Source organism: Nothoprocta perdicaria, unplaced genomic scaffold (genome assembly GCF_003342845.1).
Source record: "Nothoprocta perdicaria isolate Ctin4 unplaced genomic scaffold, notPer1 scaffold_22, whole genome shotgun sequence".
In the NCBI taxonomy this organism is placed as follows: Eukaryota; Metazoa; Chordata; class Aves; order Tinamiformes; family Tinamidae; genus Nothoprocta; species Nothoprocta perdicaria.
The window spans coordinates 6,317,227-6,329,478 of NW_020455415.1; the positions used below are offsets into that span (position 1 = coordinate 6,317,227).

The following is a 12,252-nucleotide window of genomic DNA, read 5'->3' on the forward strand; positions in this document are numbered from 1 at the left end:
CGCCCCCCGGCGGCGCCACCGCCCCGTCACCGCGGCCCGGGCCCCAACGGCACCGGCTCGGCACCGCGACCGGGACCCCCTCTGTTCGTTTTTTCTTTTGTCCGGCCGCCGGTTTCACCGTGCTCCCCACATGGCTGCCGTTCAAACCCTTCTGTTTCACGGGGAGCCCCGGGAGACTCGGTCACACGCACACGAGCTCAGCGAAGGGCGAGACGGCCAAGCGCTGCTTTTCAGCGCAAAATAACCTCGAGACCTCGCCACAATATCTGTCTATGGCCCTGTGATTCTGACCTGAACGGTTCTCCCCTAATAGGTGTCACGCACAACTGTGTAAGCAAAGAAGCCAACGAGCCCTGCGAACAGCTGGAAGGGCTACGGCTGATAGCAGCCAAGATGCTGCTCTCATTGCCATCAACAGCCCCGCCACACCAGGAAGCCGGTGCCAATTCTTACAAAAAAGTTACCTGCTATTGTACTTACAACATGTTACCTACTACTGCACTTACAACAAGTTACCTACCTACTGTAGAAGTCGTCTGAAGGACACGTGTCCATTTCACCCAAGCGCTGTCCAAAAGCTCCGCAAAGTTGCATGTAGTAGAAAATATTTAAATATATTGTCCTTTAAAAAAGTCTTTTAAAATGTCACGTTTGGAAAATGCAGTTTATATTTCCAATCTTTAACACRAAACCGTGCACAAACTGCAGCAGGCATTTTGAAACTATATTCTAATATTGTAATCATTTGCTTATCACTTACACAGATGTGCAAGAATCTGTGACCTTAACAGAGAACCAAAGGCCTGCTCACCTTCCCTAGTGATCTGCAGAAGGGCTCAGAGCTTGCCCATTTTGTCATTTATTCTGGGAAAATGCAGCAATCCTCCTTAGCACACATACAGAGCTAGTGGTAACTAGATAAACCTTAAAGCACACACTAAATCTATCCAAAGCATTGGTCATGCGATGACAAAGGCTGCATCTCAGCCCCTACAGAATCATTAGGTGAAGCTTTTTCAGAAGAAAAAAAAAAACCCAAAAAACAGCAAATTAGACAAATAAAGAGAGAGTTGCTCCAGACAYAGGCTGTAGAGAATTTTCTAACTACTACATGAGCTTCTTGTGCCTGCGTAAAGCGATCCTATGCAGCAACGCTTGTCTCATGCTWCTACAAATGCAGTCGTCTAGTTTATAGGAAATGATAAAAGCAACAGACAGCGAACAAGTGCATTAGACCATTAGAGGGTGCTAGAGTCCGTATAATAATATCCAGTATCAAAATCCATCCAGTTCAGTAACTGGTGGTTCTCCAGGGAGACAGGACCTTGACCTACACAAGTCACAGTGGTAGTATCTGCATAGAGATATATCAGTGGGGCGGAAAAGTCCTAATCTTGTTTTGTGTTGCCATTATAGTCTAGTCCAAAAGGTTTCTGAATTACCTCCCCCAGGACTGTTTTCAATTTCTCCAAGATTATTCTGTGTATTCCAGAGTTGTTGAAAATCTGATCCAATGCACCCATGCTATGCACTTAGCTAAAGAGTCACACAAATGACATTTCCTGTGCGCTTCATTTTGTACCCCGAATAACATCTTTTAAATAACAGCTTATAAATATTGTTCCACACCCTTTAAAGACAAAACATATAAACAATTTTCATTCTATATAGCTACAGTAACTCTTGCTTCCCCATCCTTCCTTTCCTGTCATACACAATTATCAAGTGAACCCTGAACTAGAACCCTGAACTTTTATCCTAGACGTTTCCTATTTGACACACGACTAGCTGCATTAGTTGGCAATACAATAAGATTCCTTGTCTAAGGGATGGGCCTTTTGCTGTTGCAAAGAGGAAGGGGGGACCTTGCTTACATAGCACCTTTAGAGGAACAAAGCAGGTCGGGAGAGAAACATGCTGCATCCAAGCAGGGGGTTCTGCAAGGTCTCCAATCTCTGTATCTGAATCAGGACGCCTTGTCCTACGTGGTAGGACAAGTAGTGGCGGGATGGCATGAGAAGCTAGTGATAGACTCTGAGTTCCAGAGGAAGAACAAGTCCCAAGTGCTGAATGTGCTGTTGCTTCCTTGGCATTATTCAAACCTCAGTCTTCAAAAGGTGGATTAATAGTTTTGGGACACAAAATTTCACAGGGGGAGTGCAAATGAGAGAAAACATTGCTTTTCAGTGGCTTAAATCAGCTAAGGCTCAGTTCCTAAAACAAAGTAGGGGTATTTCCAAAGCTAAATGGCTTCATCTATTTAGCACCCTGCTGCAAACAGTGAAGATATTCTGAAGGCTTCAAATGAGAAAGAATTAGATGATCTTTTATAATGCATTGTGCTGTCAGACTTTATCGACCCTGACTAGCAACCCTCCACGTTTGAGGCCAGTTCCATGCTCAGACATGCAGACAGAAATCCCTCTGCATGCCTTGGGAAGAGCGTCATCAAATCTCTGATGGATGGATGACCTTTTTGTCCTGGATTCTTATGTTGATCCAGTTCTTATGTGAGCACTGCAGCAGGATACAGTTTCCTTTTTCTACAGCAACTGTCTGCTGTGATTTTTCCTYGTTTTGTCTGTTTTTCCTCTTCATACTACTGAATTTTGAAACAAGGAAAACAGACTTATAACCCCCAAATTATTTGTGTTTCTTTTAAAGYAGTTTAGAGCTTTGAGGCATCTGAGCACGATGAAGCTTCTGCAAACCTTTTACACTTTCAACAAAATTCAATGGCATCTGTCAAGCAGCAGATACATACATTTATGTGATTCTTTGGGGGTTCATTTTAAAGTAGAAAAATCTGTCAGGTATGTAGTCAGTTCAGTGATACATGGAAGAACACAGCATTTTTGTAAMCTCACCTGATAAAATCTGCATGGACCTGGTGGACGTGATTTCAGAGCCGAGGAGCCATGCTGGGTGTAGGCAGGCAGCATATGCAACGTGTAATTTTTTAATTTCCTGATCGCAGCAATTTTTACAGGTGCAATAGCAGGTTTGTTTATTTTTTGTTCTTCATCAGACCTTTTATTAACATTCTGTTAGATCCCTCAAGTGCACCTGGTTTGCTAGTGACTGAGCATAACGGCATCTTTGCCCTGGGCTCTGGGAGACTGTGCATATGGATGGGGAACACAACAGATAATATGGATGCAAATTTCCAATTACTAGTTTTAGCCTGGAGGCAGTTCAGGGAGGACAAATCTCAAGGAAAGGGGGAGAAGAGCATGAATGTGCTTTTAGTTTCTGTTGAAGGTATAGACATGAGTATGCAGTGCATAGAGCATRCAGTACTTCACCTATACACATAGGGCAGAGGCAAAATGCAGAGTTAAATCTGACCTGCAAATGCAATGATCCTGGCATTACATGCAACATGGCTAACCTCAGATATCAAACTCAAGTATAAGTGAAAAGCAGCATCCTAGCTGATCCACAGGAATGGTATTCATGTTGATATTCCATGGAAAGATCTTTCATGGATCACATACTGGATCCATTTTCATGGATCATGTGGAAAGATTCACAGYAGTAATTAATAATCTGTCTCTGGGAGTAAAACACCTACCAAAAGATTTGTCAGGTTTTGCACTTGTGCAGAGAGAGCGCTCCTGAGTAATCTGCTCTCCRAGATAACTTCACATCTTCCCTGGCATTCACATACATCACTAATGCCAGTGCTTTATGGTCTTCTCAAATATACTGCTGTCTCCCTGCCAAACTGTCAAGAGAGGCCTTGCAAGAAAAATGAGCTTCACTTGTAGGTAGCTTTTTAAAATCAGTACCATTATTACTGATCTGAGACTTTTTTTTTTTTTGCACTCTTTTCCACTGCCGTACACCCAGCTCCTGGAGGGCACCTCAGTTGCATTTGCATCCCATGTTTCTTCCAAATCCATGTCAGTCTGGAAATTATTTTGAAGACAGAAATAATTAAATTGGATTTCTAGCATGAATTTCATAATAGCCATGATAGGAAGCCTGATATTTGTAATCAGCTATGTATCTGTTGCTAGGATACCAGAATTATTTGTTCTTTTTGGGGAAAAAAGAAACATCTAATGCCTCTTTTAAACTACATACCCAAGACAGGCAGTTCAGCTAGGAACTCCTTCAGCTCCTAGGAACAATTTTTTGGTACTGTCGTATAAGTCACATATAGCTCTTKACTCAGAAAATGTATGAAAAGACCACAAGCATTTATGTAGGTATCTATCAGATCATTTATCAGAAAAAGTGATATGGCTGCTGAATACTCATTGCTCTAATCCATGTTTTTGTTCCTAGTTCATCTATGAGCTGCATAAACATAGAAAGCAACCATGTATTGCAGACACACAGGAGACCCTAAACACCTAGTAAGTAGTTCAGGTGTAGCTTGCAAATGTGGTGACATAAAAACTGTTCATCAATGAATTCTACAGGCCTCAGTGATGAAGCATTTATCACCTTAATTAAAAACTCRAAAGGAGCAAATTTCAGTTTTTACTCTTCAGATCTTTTTCTCATCCTATATACTAATCCTATTTTTTCYGCTCCCTAGAGCACAACTTTAATTACTTTTAGAAGATTTCCCCCCATTCTCAGYTGTTATTTATCCATACTGTAATTATTTATTACTTTGATATCTTTTCAAAAGTCAGTCACAAGTTTTTCCCTACTGTTCATTTTTTTTTTTTCTTTTCAGGATAATTCAACCAACTCAGCAATGACAGACATATTCCATCATAATTGTCATGCATGTGAGGAGTTATCATCTCATGATAACCATCTGGAGAAAGGTCTTCCCACCTGCCTTTGCCAGGTTCCTTCAATTACCTTCATTGCTCTTTGCCTTTCTTTTTTTCTTTCCCTCACTGTTTTACTTTGTATTAATTTTATTTTATATTAATTTTAAAGTGAGTAATTTTCATTTCATTACACTTCAAAAATAACCTCCACTTTCCTCATTATCATTTTGCCTCCAATTCCTGTGTAGGTTTTTTCACCTTCATTTCTAATGGAGACTTGGATGTGGAAAAGCTAGAGCTATATCTGATAAGACATAAAGCAACCAGAAGACAACATTATCCGCCAAGATATATTCCTAAACTTACTTTCTACCTCAAAATATGGTGAAACCTGCTTGCACTAAAGCTGATTCCCAAAATTCTGCTGAGATACAACTGAGTCTTGTTGCAGCTCAGTAGAAAGTAATGTCACCAATGAATGTTCTCTTCCTACTSTCAGATTTCTAGATAAATAAATTCCCTATAAAACTGGGGCATTCTTGGAAAGGTCCTATGAGTGTCACCTTTGGTCTTCAATACAGAGAGCACGAGTGCAGYGACCGCAGCCGGCTCAGCTGGCCCTTGACGGTCCAAGGCCGTTTGCCCTCTTTCCATAGGAGCTTCAACTAGCCTAGGTTCTGAGCACTCGCAGTGTAGGGCATGTTGTGAATTATAGCTGATGACCCTGAGAAAAATGCAATTTATCATCAATCCTCCATTACAGTCTGTGGGAAAAACAAAATAATTTTCTTGAAATGCTGTGTGAAAAACAAGTTTTGGCCCAATTTTTTTCAGAACGTAACATAATCACTGGGTTCACTCTCCTCTTGTAATGCCGATGAGCCTCAAGAGTACTCATAAATATTGGCAGACTAAAGTAGGCAGGATTTTGCCAATTTTTTTTTTCCTGCGAAATTGTAGTTGGTGTTTTTAACATAGTGATACATAACAACGCCCTTAACACTATTCCTTGGAACTTCTTCCTGAAATTCTGTTTCAGCTCTCTTAGATCCTAGGACGCATAGATCAGCCAACAACATAACTGCCAGAAATCATCAATGAATTTGCTGGTGCGCCCTAAAATCAGGTCTGTACTTCAAGCAATTCATTCCCATTGTAGCAGGAGGAATCCTACKGCAGACAAATCCTACTGAGGCTGCACATGAGCCTAAGCGCCTCTTGCTTTTCTTTCCATCATTAGTTCATGCTCAGTTGATTATGAGCCAGAGATCTAAAAAAAATCCTTTCAGCTCAGTTAGTATCTGTCTCTTAGCACAGGCACTCTTTAGATTAACTGTCTCATTATTTCAACCAAAGCTAATGGATGAAAGATGAAATGAAACCGAGTACATCTAACTGCTTTGCACCATAGCTCTACTCCTTAAACTTTTGGTTTACTGCTTTCAGAGTAACGCTGTTTGATTTGTTTTCTGCAGGTCTTATGAGTGAAAGGTTCTGCCTCTTCACATTTCTGCTAGGATAGCAGCATACTTAGGAATAGGGGGACTATAGGCAGAGTCAGGGGCTACGTTGCATCAAGGCTGTCAGATATATTAGCCCCTTTAATATAAATACCGTTTGTCAGATTCTAAAACACTACAGAAATGTCAGAATATCAAAAGCATCTAAGCACCAAACACAGACCTGCCTGCATCCTTATTATGTTGAATAGAAGTTGTGTGTTTAAAGTACCAGACTCACTGTGGTTGTTATCTCGTTCGGGACAAGAGCCTAGCCCGCACATAGGATGCTATCCTGTTTTTCAACCTTCTAGGTTGGTTGAARCTATTTCTCCGAACAAAACCTCTCATCCCATATTGGAACCACGGTTATCTGAACCTCTAATGAGATGTGGCTGTGGGAATCCTCAAGAACAGTAAGTTTGAATCTTRAAAGATATTTGTGTTTATGTAGCGGAAATACGAGAAAGCATATTTTGACTAATGGTATCACCCTAGAGAGAAACATACTTGTTATAAATATGTTCCATTGCAATTGTTGGAAATCTAACAAAATCGCCATAAACAGGACTTACATCAATGTTTCTGCTTGACCTTTCTGGGAGAATAAAAGTACCTTCTGGGAACGCAAAACAAATGAATTCTTTGGAAACAAAATGAGCAGCACAGCCCTTCCTCTTTATAAAAAAGAGCCACGATATAGCTGCTGCTTAGTAACAGTTCCTCAAAATGATTCATAAAAGCACCAGATGTAAAGGTGTACACGTGTGTTTCTTAACTCCAGGTTCTGATGCAAAACTCCAAAACACTCATGCTGTGGGCCTGAGCATTCGAGACTTCAGATGAATAGCATTTGCAAAATGAAAACCATATCCTCCTCGCCATGGCTCAGCTATGCAATCAAGTCCCTTGACGTCCTTATTTCTGCCAGTTTGACGGGTTGTTGGAACAGCACTAGCTGTTGCATACCATCTCCTGGTGCTTCCCTGCACCAGCGAGATCGCGCCCTTGATAAGGCTCTTCTACATTTTCCCCTTATGAGAATGATACCTTGCTGAGCAAAGGAAACCTGCTTCACACAGCTTGATGAAAAAAATGCTATTATGGAGAATGCGGTTAACCCACAAAAATACTATCAGCACCACTGAGGCTGAGGATGTTTAATAGGACTAGAACGGTCCTATTAAGGAGTCCTATTACACATGTAACACTTAATGCTTCTGCCCATGATCAACTATTACAGATAGATGTAAATGCAGAACTCAATTATCAGGGAGAAAATGGCATTTTTTTTCTTCATGGGCTTTTCCAAGGTGACCCATTAGTTTGGATTTATCATCACAAGTCCAACAAAAGTATTTTAGGAAACCTTATGCAAGTAAGACAAAGGAAGACAAGAGTAGTGCCACTAAAGCCCATTTCTTCCTACATTTCTAGCAGGACACACAGCCCATTCACACAAAGACTGCTATTAGCAATACTATACACAACGTTGGGGTTTTCAAAAGACACCAGTAGATAGAGTTATTCCTGCTCACCTCATCCTACAGCTCTCCCCTCCTGCCTCTTTCTCTCTCCACACATCCACATATGTTAACATTAAATGGGTCTTAACAGATTCGTAAGTGGGATATACCCAAGTGTTTCCAATTTACCCTCAGTGAACTCAAATGAAAAACATTTGAAAACGAAATTCTGGGTGAAATCTTGCAGTGCCGCTACAGCATATGGAGCTAATTTCAAATAGCACTTTGATAATGTCATGATCTGTTAGAAAGTGTTCACCTTATCCTGAAGATATTATAAACTCAGTTGCCTCACTTGGTGCACATTCATCTCATGATCCATAAGAAAGCTATTTAGGGGGTTGTGAAAGAAGAACTTTGGCCAGAGCTAATTTCAGACGACTGCTACACCACGGATGGTGCAGCCTGCTGCTTCTGCGACTGAAAACCTCATCCTAGGGCTGCTGTGAAACACAGTGAGGACTAGGGGAGGACACTCACCTGCTGAGTGCAGCTGCTCATGGGGAAACAGTTCAAGCTGAAGAATGGAAGAGATTTCCATCCTACATCTTTTTGCCCACTATTGTGGGCCAAAGAGATCCAGTGACTCTTTCTGGGACTCCATTCAAYTTGTGGCTCTTTTAAACCAGCTTGGGCACTGATGTCTCCCAAAGGGCTCTTTCTGCAACCAGGGCAAATGAAAACACAGGCACAAACATGTGCTTGGGTGGGGACCTCCTCATGGTCACTGGGCGAAGGTGGTGGTGCGAAGCCAGGTTCACACTCCCGAGAAGGTCTCCAGTTTGAAGGCAATGTTTTACAGCTGCCCCCCTGTAAAAGAGAGGTTGAAAGGCTATAAAAAAGCGCTATTAATCCCCCCATTGCATTTCCACTAGCTCCCCATCAGGGGTTTCTCAGGTAGGAACAGGGAATGTTCCCCCAGCAAACACCCCCTCCTTGGCCTCCCCGCTCCTCTCCCCCAGCAGCGAGCCTGCAGTCCCCAAGGCCTCTCCCTCTTCTCTTGCCAAAGTAAAGCAATGACAAAAGCATTCAAAGAAAAAGAAAACCAGAGAAATCCCCAGCCCTGTACATGACACAAAGAAAACAATCCACATGATCTTTATTTTTGTAACTCTCGTCCCCCTCTCGCCCCCCTGCCTCTTGTTATCACTCAGCCTGTTATTGTTATTGCTCCAGATTTGTTTTTAAAAGGACCTATGCAGCACGGGAGGTGCCTGAACACACATGGAGAATATACAAAGCATATGTCGAGCTTCGCCCGCGCGCTCCCTGGGAAGGGCTGCCCTCCCCGTGTGCCTCRCGGCAAGACAAATGATACACAGAGCTCCTAAAGATCAACCCCTGCCTATTCATCTGCTTGGTCTAGGAAATTTGTCCGTCAGTGACCCCCCAAAACTCGCAGTGATGACAGTGTTCAACCCGAGCTGCTCTTTGCAACATTTTTTTGTCTCCAAATGGCTCGAGTCAAAATCCCGGGGCAGGTGACAGGGAGTGATGCTCCCACTTGTGAATATGAAAGGATTTGGCTTTTCAAACCATAGTGAGCTGAGCAGATGAGGTGAGTGGCCACCAAAGGGACAAGCTATGAAGTTATCTCCATGGCTTTATGAGAAACAGACACTTGAAAGGAGGGACCTTTGAGAAATGGGCTCGTGYGATTCCCTTACCATTTCCATCGGGCTTGTGGGCATGGAGAATCCCAGCACTTCGCCTGCCTCCTTGCTGCCCAGAGCCCGCATCACCCTGGGGACGCAGTAGGGATCTGCTTCTGCTGGTTATTTCATCTTCCTGCCTGATAGACAAGAAAATCAAAAGATACATCACTAAAAGCAAAAAAAAAATATTTAAAATCTTTATCTTTCTTCATTTATGAGAGTAAAGTTCCTGTGCTTCTAGGGGAACTCTGTCAAAGCAGAGCCACAGCAGGACGAGGCTTGAGGAGATCCACACCTGCGCACGTGGGGCTTTGGCTGCACGGCCCTGGAGCAGGGGAATCCGTGGGCTTCGAGGAGAGGAGAATTTGCACAGCTCAGGCCAGCTGCTTTTACCTAGGCCTCGCTTTTACTTGTGCATCATCTTAAAATGATGCATTATTCCATTTAAGTACCCTGCAAGACTCCAATCCAGTATAAACGTGATAAGGAATGAGCAATTTTCTGCGAGGTGRTAACATTTCTACTCCTCATCAATGATTGTGTGAGTGAGACGAAGGAGTGAGACAAGGAGCAAGGCAGAAAGCGAAGACAGGCTGAGGTAAATGACAGTGTTCCTTCTTCATGAGTCTTTCTAGCTCACTTCACTTTATGTAATAAATTAAATGACTCAAGCTCATGAAAATCTCAGTTAGCAGGTGATCAAGCAGAAATCCAGAGTGCTTAGTGGAAGAAAATTTGCTTGAAATAATGCTGAAAAACAGAAAAGCATAAGTGTTTCTGTACTTAAATTGCAAACTGAAACCACAACAGGTAACTCAATTTGCATCATACATGAATGCCTTTGGCATAAGCATAAGCATATTTTGTCATATAGGGTGTATATTTCTTGCCAAGTCAAAACTGGCAGGTTATATTGCTACTGAAAACCGCTTTAATTCAATTATTATAACTGTATTAAAGCGAATTTTTCACTCCACAGCAAGATTTTTTTTTTCTCTGAAATTCACAGGAAATAAGGGGGGGATACCCCCTTCTGRTGCCACAACTTGCTCACCCCTAACATAATGATATTTAGAAATGAAAAGTAGTATCACAGCTTTCTGACATAAATAGTAATTGCCACAAAAACCCAAATAGTGGGGATAAAGCACTRGATTGTTTAGTTTTGTGTGGCTTCTGGTGTTACCCTGTGGTTGGCTTGGTTTGGAATCGAATTAATATAAAAAAAAGAAAAAAGAAAAAAAAAAGCTAAGAAGCCCTCAAAATTGGCAGGTTTGTCTATTTCTTGCAAACAAAAAGTTGCTTTTTATCAGTTTAGAGGCCACAGTGGAAGTAAGTTCTCCCCTTTGATTTCATTGAAAAGCAGGAAACATCTCACGATGTTTTTGTAGGCAGCTCAGTAAGATGGAGCAAAGTGCCAGTTTCAACCATTGCGCTAAAAGCCTGGGAATACTTAACAAGAAACTGCATTTATGCCTAGTCTCATAGGGGATATAACTGGCACGTTCAGGTGCACAAGCCACTAATAGGTATTGCTCGTACTGACCTTTCTTAAGAGACTGTCAGAATACAGGGCTATCAAGAGATGGTTCAAAGGAAAAACTTAATCTGAACTTGTGGTACTTTAGTTCTGAATTCTTCGTTCCCTCAGGGGTGAGGCTAAAGGATATGAAATCTGGATCTAGTTCTTAATTTTGTGGCTTGGTCTCTTTTCCAGTTCCCACGGAAACACGTTCATCAAGATCTCCTGACATTTCTCTATGACTTTTTATTCCCTTTCAGTGATAATTTAAAGCTAGCCCTGCCCTTTTCCCCCAAACCTTAGGCTTTTACATGACTGTAAACACTAAAAATCACAACCATACCAGCTGTGTGAAACACAGGCAAACAAATTTCAACTGTCTTTTCCATTTTCTTACAGTCATTCCAGAGACCTGGGACCGTACGTGCAAGCRGAGCAGCATTACACGCAGGGGCATTCTGCTAGATGGACACACTGATGGCAATGGGACACACTGGACAAATGACTGTCCATTTGGAGGACAAATTCTTAGCCTCGGCTCTGCTTGTAATAAAGACTATGATTATGGAAACGAATGCTTTGGGAACATAGGTAAAAACCTCACAGAAACAGATTTGCAAGAACAGCCCTTTAAAACTTGTTGCAATAAATGGCAAGTACGAACTGAAAAATTGGCGCTCTTCCAAAGGATGAAATGAAAACCCCAATACCTTTTATCATTGCCTCATCAGAGCTAATAAAATTTCCGTAATTACCCAAGGATGCTGAAGCCTTTTATCTGCGATGAGTGACAGAGCGTTGTGTGTCTTGAGTTACGGAGGTAAATACAATGCACGCCTGTGACCACGCTTCCAGAAACACAAATAAACAGTGATCTAGTTACAGCTGAATAACAGCATAATCCCAAAATTGCTGCTTCCCCTTCCACGCTATGCACTGTCCCAGCCTCCAAAATGACAACTGCGMCACTCGCTTTCTCGCTCGCACTTTAATTGCGGCCTATTTGAGCCCTCTGCAAAAAGCAGCCCCCCAAATACCTTTTTTTTTTTGTTGTTTAATCACTGAAAGTAGCCTTATTATTTAATCAAAAGCCTCAGCTTTAATCAGTGATCTCCTTCCACTCCAGGCTTACCAGGAAGAGGGCTCATTCTTCCATAACGAGCCGCTTTGCCCCTGGAAAATGAGGGATTGTGTGGACGTTGAGGGCTGAAATCCTCCTATGCTGCCTCCGGGGATGCCAAGTGGAACGTGGGCAAGTACAAAGGGAACCTGTTCTCCTTCCTTTTCAACTGTGGCCCTTCTTAAATTGCCACG

The 12,252-nt window shown here is 42.2% G+C and overlaps 1 protein-coding gene across 1 annotated transcript in view; it reads right to left on the minus strand.

Moving 5' to 3' along the window:
- The window catches only part of ZDHHC15 (zinc finger DHHC-type containing 15), a 27,848-nt gene extending 18,348 nt beyond the window's left edge, over nt 1–9,500 (minus strand). The window contains exons 1-2 of the mRNA XM_026039051.1: nt 9,429–9,500; nt 8,458–8,571 (exon numbers count right to left, since the gene is read on the minus strand). Coding sequence (XP_025894836.1) covers nt 8,458–8,571; nt 9,429–9,500 — 186 coding nt within the window. The remainder of the gene's footprint in view (nt 1–8,457; nt 8,572–9,428) is intronic.
- Between the last annotated feature and the right edge of the window lie 2,752 nt (nt 9,501–12,252).